Source organism: Petaurus breviceps, unplaced genomic scaffold, assembly GCF_028583685.1.
Source record: "Petaurus breviceps papuanus isolate PSGF00001 unplaced genomic scaffold, PetGlider_PUasm1.0 90804, whole genome shotgun sequence".
Lineage (NCBI taxonomy): Eukaryota > Metazoa > Chordata > Mammalia > Diprotodontia > Petauridae > Petaurus > Petaurus breviceps.
The window spans coordinates 1,442,469-1,454,324 of NW_027187348.1; the positions used below are offsets into that span (position 1 = coordinate 1,442,469).

General features: G+C 43.2%; 1 protein-coding gene across 3 annotated transcripts in view; it reads left to right on the forward strand.

Annotated features, from left to right (window-relative positions):
* The first annotated feature begins 826 nt into the window (after positions 1-826).
* POU2F3 (POU class 2 homeobox 3) overlaps positions 827-11,856 on the forward strand; it is a 93,992-nt gene continuing 82,962 nt past the window's right edge. The window contains exon 1 of one of the 3 annotated variants that reach the window (XM_069070052.1): positions 827-1,082. In XM_069070052.1, coding sequence (XP_068926153.1) covers positions 1,055-1,082 — 28 coding nt within the window. In that variant the 5' untranslated portion in view covers positions 827-1,054. Of the gene's footprint in view, positions 1,083-1,796; positions 1,965-11,856 lie in introns of those variants that run through there. The other 2 variants (XM_069070053.1, XM_069070056.1) reach the window with 2 other exon arrangements.

Sequence of the window (11,856 nt, forward strand, 5' to 3'; positions counted from 1 at the left end):
TGCTTGATCCTGGGGAAAGGCTACAAGAGAAACCTATGAAGTACCTAGAAATGCCATTGGGAGCCCCTGATTTCCATCTGAGCAGAAAGGAGGCCCAGCTGTCCCAGGCCTCTTCCAGCTCAATCTTTAGGCTTTGAGAGGAGAGAATGAGATGGAACCAGAGCAGAGATTAGGGGAAGAACTGAGTGGTTGTTTTCCAGTACAAGATCTAAAGCTGAATAGATCTTTGGACACATTTTAGCCCCGAAGTCTTTAACATGGGGTCCATGAGCCTGTGGCTAGAAAAAGATAACTATATTTCAGTATAATTGACTTCCTCTGTAACCCTATGAATTTTAATTTATGCGTTTAAAAATATGATTCTAAAGAGGGGTCCCAAGGCTTCACTGGACTTACAGAGGGGACCAAGACACATAAAAACATAAAAAGGTTAAGGACCTCTGATCAAGTCCAGCCCCGTCCCCCAATTTTAGATAAACAAAGCCCCAGGCAGAGGAATTAATTTTTGTTCAATATGCCACAAGTGTAGAGCTGGAATTTGAACCCCGGTCCTTTGACTCCAAATTCAATGGAGTTTTTTTTCCTACTACATTGGGTTCACCTTCAACCAAAAGCTCTCCTACCCAGAGTTCCTGAATTACTGAGATGAGGGATGAATTTTAGAGTGAAGATAGAGCAAGCTTCTAGTCTTGGGTTTTGGCCCAAGGCGTCTGAACTTCTACCACTGTAGCTCCTTGCCCTCATCCCTATACCTGGTCCCCCAGCTCCCTGTATGCAAATGATCAATTTGCATGGGCCATGAGCCAGGCCAGGAGACCCTGCCAGGGAGGGTGTGGCCCCAGTTAGTCCCAGTCAGCAGGCGGCTCCTTTTGCAGCGTCTCATGCTCACCTAGAGAAGAATCCTCAGCAGTTCTGGGCTGGCAGCAGCGGTTGGTCGGCAACGGATTGTCAGGGTTGCTGGGAGGGTAAGGGGATCCTGGCTGCCCAAGGGGACCAGCTGGGGCGAACAAACTGGGCCTGGGTGGGTACTGGCTTTGGCCCTGTCTCAGGCAGGATGGTGAATTTGGAATCCATGCACCCAGGTGAGGGGACTGAGAGAACGGGATCTGACAGGTGTCACCTGGGGTAACTATTCTGGGCAGCCCTCTAGGGCTGGGGGTGGGCATATTAATTTCCCAAAGGCTTATCCTTCTACTAGTTGGGGTGATGGTGTCATCCGGACTTTGGTAACTTAGACCGGGGAATGGAGCACACTGTATAAAGAGAAGGGGACACTCTAAGAGAAAGAGATAAGGGAACCAGGAAGAAGAATATGGAGGGAAAGCTGCAGGAGGGAAGGGGGGGAATGAGATAAGCACTTGTATGGGCTGATTTAGGATGTGTGGGATAGTTATAGGGATGGTATCTCCCTGTGAGGTGTGTCTGTGTTCACACAATTCAGGGGATTTAGAAGTTGGGAGCCAATGCACACATATGAAATCCACCTACCCCCTCTGACTCATAAGGTTATGGGCACACATGTCAGGGTGGTATTGAAGATATGTGCTCATTTCTAAGATGAAGGTATCTATTGGGGCTCTCTGGAAAAGGGCATAGGAGGGGGGCAAAGCATCTGCATGTATGGATGCAAAGCATTTGTACTGGATTGCAGCCCCCTCCTATACATACATGTCAGAGGACTATACATCCACATGTGTGTCCTGCGGCAAAGTCTTGAAGAGTCTGCCCATATGTCAGGTGGTGGGTTGCGGGGGTTGAAGATGCCTGCACATGTGTGTGAGGTGTGTCTGCATGTGTTGGGAGGTGTGTCCGCCCACGTGCTGTGGGGATCTTGGCTGGCTCCATAGGCTCAGTGCATGGTGGTGCCGAAGAGCCTGTGTGCATATTCTGGGCTGGGTCTGTGTCCTTTGTGGGAGCTGATCGGAGCCACGGATTAGAGGAGAGCATGCACATGGGTCTGTGGGGTAGGTACTTGTGTCCATTTGTCTGTCCTAGGGTGGCCACCATATTCCCAGGTTCCCCTGTGACTTGGGTAGGGGCAGAGGGTCAATGGTAATACTTAGCCTGGAGTTGGTTTTTGCTAAGTAAACAATGACTGAGATCTGGAGAGATAGAGCCCAAATCCATTCACCTTGATTCCCTCCTCCCCTTCCTAGGCTAGGCTAAAGGCAGGAAGACAAAATTGCCAAGAAGATAAGAGATCTTACTGTGAGTTGGCACTGAGCTGGATCCCACCTCAGACAAGCTATTTTTCCCTTTGATTTTCCAATGCCATTGATTTGGGAAGCTGGGGACTGGACTATATAGTCTTTCAGATTCCAGGACTTGAGCAGCTAGCTTCTTGATACATCTATCCCTGCCCTAATGAGTACAAAGGGGGTGCTTCTTCAATCCCAATGCAGAAAATTGGAGTAGGCAAAAGACATTTGCTCTCTTTCTACAAGCTGTAGGAATAGGAAAGTTATTAAAGCATCTGGATTCCACAACTCCAAAGCAGAAAAGGGGAGACTCAGAACCCTTTGCAAGGTACAGACAGTAAGTGAATTCCAGAAGCTGAACTAGCCAGGACCGCCAAGGAATCAGGCTCAGTTCCCAAGGACATAATTCATGCTGGGAAATAGCTTTCTCTTCCACAGAGCTGGCTTGTAGAACTTGAGCGTGAGCAAGGACCAGGACAGAGGGCTGTTGGGAGGCGGTTTCTAGACCTTAAAGAATAAACATGATGATTGTAATACTATTCCTATTGGCCTATGTAGAGTTTTCCATGGGATGTCCACAAACTGCTTCCATAGACTTTATCTCATTTGTTTACAAACATGTGGCTGGGAATGTTTGGGAGCTGATTCTAGTTAATTTGGGAGGGTGAGCTTGGGGCAAGCAGGCAGTTCTCCCCGCTTCCCACCCGCCTCAGAATAAAGACTTTCTGCTTGGAATGGAAGCTGGGATTCTCTTCAGGTATTGCTATCACAATATCAGATGGGGTGGGTGGTGATGGCCAGGGACATCCTCCTAGTGATCTTCAGTGTGAGGACCAGAGACCTCTTTGAGCTTTCCTCATATTATTCATTACTAATTGTAATAGTCGATAGTAGCTCATATTCTCTCTTCAACGCTTGAGTGGAGGTGGAGGTGGAGGGAGAGCCAAGATGCAGCAGAGGAAAATCCTCAAGAACTTGGAGCCAAGGCTGACACTAGGAGCATTTCATATCAGGGATTAGAAGGCTGTGGTCAACTTTAGATCTAGGGAGACCGAGGGTTCAGGTGACAACATGTAAACTTGCATTCCCATTCTTATAACTCCTGAGGAAAACTCTCATCTCATTATTCTCTCCACGTGTCTTTGTAAGCCATAGTTTTTGGTAGCAAAGAGGATGGGGGCAAGGAGGAGGGAGGAGAAATAGGGCTCAGTGAAAGGTGGTGCATGTTAGTGTTGAATTCCCAGATGATTCTTGCTCTGATCAGTGGGTAGGCAGCATATGCGTGAAATCTTCTCTGTGGGATTTCTCAATTAGGACCTACCTCTCATTGAGCTCCCTCTCTCTTGTCTGACTCTTCTACAAGGTTTCTTGGTCCAGAGTTTCCTCCCCGAGGAGTTTCTCTCAGTTGGAAGCCCCTCCATGAGAACTCCTTCAGTAGGGACCTTATTGGTAGAGTTACTTTCTGTTTGAGCCCTCTATGATATTTCCTTTGGGTCAAGGTCTTCTAGAGGGGCCTCTCACATCCTAGGCTCCTTCCAAAGTCTTGAGTCTTAGTAGCTACTTCATAAATGTTTGTGCAATTGGTTAAATTTTGTTACATTTATCTAGGGTCCTCTATAGGGTCGCTGACTTTCTCTGGGGTACCACTTGGTCTCAATTCCTCTGGAAAGTCTTTGTTTGGGACTTTTTGTTGGGTGTCTCTCTTTGTATGAACAAACCCCTTTTTTTGGGAAGTTTCTCACAATCTGGGTTTTTTTTGTGATATCTTCCTGTGGGGAGACTCTTCTGTGGAGACCCCCTTAGTATGGGGTCTTCTGTGAGGCTTGTCTCACTTTGGGTGTCTCTTCTGTAGGGTTTATGTGATTGTAAAGCACCCTTGATAAGGACATTCAGTGTGATCTATCCCACTCTCAAGTCAATTGATGAGCCCTTGCGCCTTTTCAAGAATTGTAATCAGGTTGAATTCTCCTTTGCCTTTACTAGTCTTGTATCCTGCTATTCCTACTGAGTGGTCAGTGAGTCAATAGAATGTTGATTAAGCCCTTATAGTGTGCCAGGTAAATATTAATTTCCCTTTATATTCCCCTGCTCCTATTCCCACCCAAGATCCTTCTCCATCAAAGCTCCAGCCAATTTTGGAAAGCTATATTTTGTTTGTTTGTTTGTTTGTTTTTCTGTTTTGGAAATGACCTGGAGGGCAGAGGTGGAAAGACTTGGAAGCAAGTTGGCATAGGACCATCCCCCAGACAACGAACTGTAACCCCTGAGTCAGCCGATGCTATATCATCATTCTCTTTTCTCATTTCTAGGAAGTCTCCCAGCTCTGTCTGATAGTCTAGTGTTAAAGCCATGATTCACTCCAGCCCGGCAGCCTTGGGACTTTGTACTTTATAGAATATCTCTCACAAAAGGATCCCTAAAGCCTGAGCAGGCATGAGGTCACCTGCCCTGAGAGCATCCCTGGCAAAGGAAGGGGGCTCCTCTCTCCTAGTCAGAGAAAAGCAGGCGCCAAACAACTAATCACAGAGTCTTAGAGCCAGAAGAATCCTAAAATTGATCTTGTCTAATCTTATTACACAAATAAGAAAATCGAGGCCCAGAGTAGAACGATTTGATCGTACATAGTACATAGCTAATTAGTAGCAGGGTTGAGGGCAGAACTCAAGTTTCTAGACTCCCAGTTCAGTATTTACTCCATTGCTTTCAGAGAGTCCTTCCCAGCTGCACCCTGCTCCTCTGCTCAGTCTTGAAACTATGGACTAATCTGTTTCCACCAAAACTCAGACAAAAGAGGATGAGCAGTTGTCTCAGCAGAGGGATGCCAGTTAGACCTCAAAAAAATGCCTTTTGGACTGAAAGACAACACTCAACATAAAAGGGTGTGGAATGATAGCAGCTCACATTCATAGCTCCCTTTATGGTTTACAAAGCACTTGTGCTACTTACACATAAGGAAACTAAGGCAGGGAAAAGTTAAATGATTTGCCCCAAGGTCACACAGGTAGTAAGCAGAGAGTCTGGGACAAAACCTCAGGTCTCCAGACACCCAGGTCGTCTCTCTTTTCATTGCCCAGTTCTCCTCCTGGGAGGTTTAAAGAATGGTCTCAGAGGAAGGTGACAGATGATAGAAGAGCAAAACTTTTAAGGCCCCTTCCAAAGGTGTTTGAGTCTGTATCAAATTGCCCCCTCTTCAATTAGAGAGGATTCTGGAGGGAGCTAGCTTTTCTCAGGGAGATGAGGGAAGGGGATTCCCTTCTGAGGGAAGGGCTGGAGTAGAATGAGGTCTTAGGATCTCTGGCCACAGGGTCACAAGGTTTAGAGCTAAGGAGGAGCTTAGAGATCATCCCAATCCAACCTCTCATTGCTGTTGCTTTTTTAGAAGAATAAAATTATTCAATCAGTCAAATTATTTAATATTATTTCTTTACCCCTAATATTTTAAGTATAATGTTTTATCTCTTAATGGTATCCATTTTTATTCTCATCTTGTCCCAAATTCATGATTAGGAATACTGTATTTTTAATATTTAGTTGAAACACAATACCTCTTATATTGGGCCTTCACTTTAAATCTATATGAATGCCAAAGAGTGGTTCACAGCACAATTTCTAAAGCTTACCACATCAAAACAATGAAGTTATATATGATACATATACATATATACATATAAAATTTCAGCAAGATGACAAATTGGAAATGCCCAACCAATATAAATGCTTTTGAAATAAAATTGGATTGAAGAACAAAAGACCCATTCCCCAAGTCCAGCCATAGTGGATATATCATTGTGCTCAACTGGTCTCCATTTTGAGTTATGACTGTAATGGCTCTCTTTTTTTAAAAATATTGGTATTTATTCTTAACATTCTTTTCTTAATTTTGAGTTCCAAATTTTCTCCCTCCCTACCACCCCTTTCCTGTCCAATAAAAAGACAAGCAAAATAATGTCAATTGTATATGAAACTATGTAAGACATTTCCATATTAATCATAATGCCCCCCTCTCCTCAAAGCAACAAAAAAATAAAGTTAGAAAGTTATACTTCAGTTTGCATCCAGAGTTCATCAGTTCTTTCTCTGGAGACGGATTGCATTTTTTCATCATGTGTCCTTTAGAATTGTCTTGGATCATTGTATTGATCAAAGTAGCCAGGTCTTTCACAGTTGATCATCATTACAATATTGCTGTCACTGTGCACAATGCTCTCTTAGTTCTTCCCACTTTCATATAGATCTTCCCTTTTCTTCCCCCTGAAACCATCCTGCTCATCATTCCTTATAACACAGCAGTATTCTGTCACAATCATATACCACAACTTGTTCAGTCATTCTCCAATGGATGGGCTTCGCCTCAATTTACAATTCTACAAAAAGAGTTGCTATAAATATTGGTGTACATATAAGTCTTTTTTTCTCTTTCTTTGCTCTCTCTGGGGCACAGACCTAGCAGCGGTATTGCTGGGTCAAAGGATATACAGTTTTATAACTCTTTCACACAGTTCCAAATTGTTCTCCAGAATTACTGCACCAGTTTATAACTCTATCATCAATTTATTAGTATAACTATTTTCCCTCATCCCCTTTAGCATTTGTCATTTCTGATACCTATGAAGTGGCACCCGAAAGTTGTTTTAATTTGCATTTCTATAATCTATAGTGTCTTAGAGCATTTCTTTCATATGACTAAAGATAGCTTTGATTTCTTCTTCTGAAAGATGCCTATTCATATCTTTTGGTCATTTACCAATTGGGGAATGGTTATTTTTTAAAAATAAATTTGACCCAGTTCCCTACATATTTGAGAGATGTGATCTTTGTCAGAGAAACTTGCTATAACTTTTTTAATATTACTTCATCATCTATGGTACTTTTCAGCAAAATGTAGTGTCCCTGATTATCTCTTTTAATTAGGCTTATTTTTCCTTGCTTTGCCTGAGATTATGATTACTACCTCTGCCTTTTTTATTTCAACTGAAACAATAGATTCTGCTACAACCCTTTATTTTAACTCTTGTGTTTCTTTCCATTTCAAGTGTGTCTCTTATAGACAAGCTATTGTTGGATTCTAGTTTCTAATCCCTTCTGCTATCCACTTCCATTTTATGGGTGAGCTGCTCTCTTTTCATAGTTTTCTTGCACCACTAATTTCTTTTCCAAATTTTCCCTCTATTACTCTTATCACTTTTTTTTAGTGCTTCTAGGAATTCTTGTTGGGCTTGGGTCTGATGACTATTTTTCTTTGAGGCTTTGGTTGCAGTTGGTTTCATGTTGTTGTCTTTTTCTGAGTTTGTGTCTTGGACATAGTAAATTTTTATGGACAAGTTTTTCTTGTTGTTGTTTGCTCATTTTTCCAGCCTATTTCTTGACTTTGAACTTTGTGTTAAAGTTGGGCTCTGCCTACCTGGGAGTGGGGAGGCAGGAGGCATTGTACCAAACAAAACTCAGGCTTTTCCATGCTGCTGGTTGCAGAGCTAGTTCTGGGGGTCTGCAAGTTTTTGGTGCTTCCAAGATGGTGTGATCTTTGGAAAGGTGTGATCACTGCCCTCTTGGTCTGCACTCTGGTCTTTACCCAAGAAGGGTCCCTGCTATGCTGCAGACACAAGCACTAGTGTTCCTCTTGGTCCTAAAATTATGACCAGGTGCTTACTTACTTCCCACAGCCGAGAGTGCTGGTGATCCTCTCCACTCTGGTACCTTTCCACTCTGCAGACCTGCTTAACTCAATACAGTTGCCAATCAACGCCAACTGCCCCAGTACCAGGAGTAGGTTGCCTGTAATCTCTTTTTGACCAGTTGTCTGACCCCCTTACCATCTCCGGGCTGAGAGCCCCTAAAGCGACTGCTGTTGTCGCTAAGGTCTGAAGCTGGTGCTGCCACCATGTGTGTATGCTCTGGACAGGCCTCCGCCCCTGTGTCTCAGACACCTCCTGCCAAACTCCTAAGTTGTCTTAGGCTGGAGAAATGTCTCACCTTGACCTTTTGTTGGCTCTGCCACTCCACAGTTTTATTTGAGGCACTATTTTAGAGTTATTTGTAGGCAAATGTTGGGAGAGTTCAGCTGGGTTGCTGCCTCTACTCCATCATCTTCCCTTCCCTCCCAATCCCTCATTTTTCAGATAAGGAAATGGAGGCTTTATTAATGACTCCCCCATGGTCACACTGTAATATGAAACAGATCTGGGATTTGAAATCAGGCTCCCTGGTACACTGTTTTGCTCACCACTTGTAGTTGCCCCTAAAACTAAAGGGGCTTGACAAGGCATCCTGGAGACACAGGCTATATAGTCTGCAAAAGAAGGAGCAGTTCAGACCTCAGGTAGCACCTGCCCCTTAGGGAAAGACTGGAAAATGAGCTTTCCATAGAATACTAAGGAGATGGGGGTGGGGCAGGGGCTCACTAGGTTTGTGTGTTGGTGAGAGCATGCATATGCATGCTCACAGACATGTAAGAAGAGAGAACTCTTCTTGGGGGCTTTGAATAAGGCTAATGTGAATATCTGCTCTCAGGACAGCTCATATGTGTGACTATCCCCCAATATGTTCCCAGGATGGCTAAAATGGGGGGAGGGGTATGTCTTGCATTTCAGAAGATGTATTGTGTCAGGAAGCTAACTCCACCCTCTCCCCTTGTCATCTCTCCCTAACCATGACTAGGGAAAAGAGGGATGGGGGCACCCAATCAAGAGATGACTGTGATAAGAAAAGAGTTAGGAATAAGGCACCTGAACCCTTCTGAAATTCATGCCTGGCAAATTCTGTCTCACATACAAAAGGTTAAGAATTATAGCATTGGCTCCTTCACAGACTGAGATCACACACAATTGTTTCATTAAGTAACTTTGGTACCTCCCCCAGAAGGGGCTGGTTCTACAGTTATTTCACACTTATCATTGATCCTGTGTCTATAAAATCCCATTTCCTTGTCATGGTTAAGTGTGTTTAATACCACATCAAAAGGTGTTCTTAGCCATAGCTAAGCTAGGGCTAAATATTAAGCCAATCCAAAGAATGAATGTGATGCTGTTGCTAATCCTAGCTTCTTGATGATATAGAGGATGTGTGTTTAAAAAAAGAAAAGAAAAATAGCCATGTTTCTATAGTTTTATTTATTTTTTGGAGGGCAATTGGGGTTAAGTATCTTACCTAAGGTTACACAGCTAGTTTTTGTGTGTGGAGGGGTGTTAAGTGTCTGAGGCTGGAACCAAACTCGGGTCCTCCTGACTCTGGGGCTTTACTCACTGCACCACCTAGCCACCCCTCTATAATGTTTTAAGGTTCACAAAGTCCTTCCTTAGGAATTGGTTAGTACTGTCTTAGGAGACAATGTGGCATGGTGGGAATGGTTGGACTAGGAATCAGGAGACCTAGATTCCAATTCTGGTTCTTATGCTATGTGACCTGGAGCAAGCCATTCTATCTCCCAGTTTCTTCATCTCTAAAATGAAATAGTTGGATCAGATCTCAAAGGTCCCTCCCAATGATGGCATGGTGTATATGATTCTTCAATTTTGCATATGATGACACTGAGTCTCAGAGAGCCTTTTTCAAAACCACCTGGCTTGTGAAGTATCAGAAGCAAGATCTGTTAATTTATTAATTTAATTTAAATTAATCTTTCTTTACACTTTAAATTCTGAACTGTCTCCCTCCTTCTCTCTCCTGCACTAGAGAAGGCCACCATTTGACACAGATAGATATATATATATATATATACATATATATGTATATATAGATATAGATAGATATACATTTACTCATGTGTGAGTGCGTGTGTGTGTGTAAAACTATTCTATTAATCAGTTCTTTCTCTGAAAATGGATAGCATCTTCCTTCATAGGTCCTTTGCAGTTGATTTGAGTATTTATAATACTAAGAATAACTTAGTTATTCACAGTCATTCTTTGAACAATATTGTTGTTACTACACACAACATTCTCTTGGTTCTGCCCATTTCACTCTTTATTATTTCATGAAAGTCTTTCTATGTTTTTCTAAAATCAACCTGCTCATCATTTCTGACAGCACAGTAGTGTTCCATCACATAAAACCGGGGTCTGAGTACAAATCTCTTCACTCCAAATTGAATAGAAGTTAAAGAAAAGTACTTAGGTGAGAATATATAATCACAGGCACAAGATTATATTATGCCCTTCTTAAACTAGGAGTTTGAAGTAAATTTATGAAAAGGAGTAATTCACAGTGCTTTTCACTTGAAAGTCTCTGTTTGAGGATGTCCTGATTTCCTTTAGAGAAAATTATGATGCAGCCAAGAAGAACCTAAGACCACTGGGTAAAAATAAGAAGACAGGCTGAAGAGACTACGGGTTAAAATTTCCCCAAGGAAAAAGACTACCCCCTCCTATTCCTTCATCTCTGCTGCGTGGGGTTTCTGATAGGGAAGCATCATCTAAAGGGGTGGGGATTGGGGAATATATCATGTCTTCAAGTTCAGGTCAAGGACTGAAAGAAACAGAATTAATTTCACTGTCTGAGGAGTTCTTGGCCCCCTGTAGAAGGAGTGGAACTATAGGAGGAGGTATCTTTGCAATAAGATCACCTGTTCTTCATGTTACCTTGGGATGGGAAGAGCCTCCCAAATATAAAGCTTGAGAAGGAGGAAAGGAGTGAGAGAATTTATAATAATGCTACAAAGTACTTTCCTCCAAACAGCCCTGTGAGGTGAAAGGCATGAGCATTATTAATACCCATTTACAGTTGAGGGAACCGACAGGCCAAATGATTTTGACTTGCCTGAGGTTGCTCACTTTTAGAGATAGGTCTCATGGCTCTAAGAGCTCTGCCCACTATTCCATGCTGCTTCTTAAATTGTAGTCTTCTATGCCTTGTTCTCCTACGTATCCAGGAGAGCGTTTTGTTGTGGTCTTGCTCAGAGTTAGGGTTATGGCATTGTAAAAATTCATGCCTGGGTTTTGACTCATTTGTTCTAAAAGCTCTCAGGCAACCACTATGACATCCAAGGGTCCCTTACCCCACTTAGCCACTTCATTTTCTGCCTGGGAGTTCTTAGAAAGGTTTGGTTTTCCAGGGATCCCTGGTAGCTGGTCAATATTTACACTCACCCCCACCTCATGCAACCAAGAGACGGTGCATTCCAGTGGCTGACTTGACTAGACACTGCCTTTCCCCCATGAAACAAGCTGGGCTACATTTTCTCCATGTTCTTTCTGATGCCTTTGTCCCATACTGCTCCCTCTGTCCCAGCACTCCCCAGATCACAGACATCCAGACTGCTAACTGCCTGATTACAAGATGCAAATAAGGCCTGTCTGCTCAACTCGGATTGGCTGCCCGGTATATGCAAATCAGCTCACCCACAGTTTACCTGGTTGGAAAGAGTTAAAATGCTACCCCTGAGAAAAGGGTGGGGGCTGGGGGAGGGGGGGGTCAGCATAATTTGAATAAAATATTCTTCTGTCTTTAACTGATTAAATATTTGGATGGTTTAATAAGGAGAGGAGCCAGGAGACAGTGAGTTAGTTCAAAGTTGTTTCTCCCCATCACTCTGCTGATCCTTGGAGGAGACTTTGGGTCTCATAGGTGGTGCTAGCTGTCAGTTATGGGTAAATGTTTAATATATTGGAGAGAGAGACAGAGAGAGAGAGAGAGAGAGAGAGAGAGAGAGAGAGAGAGAGAGAGA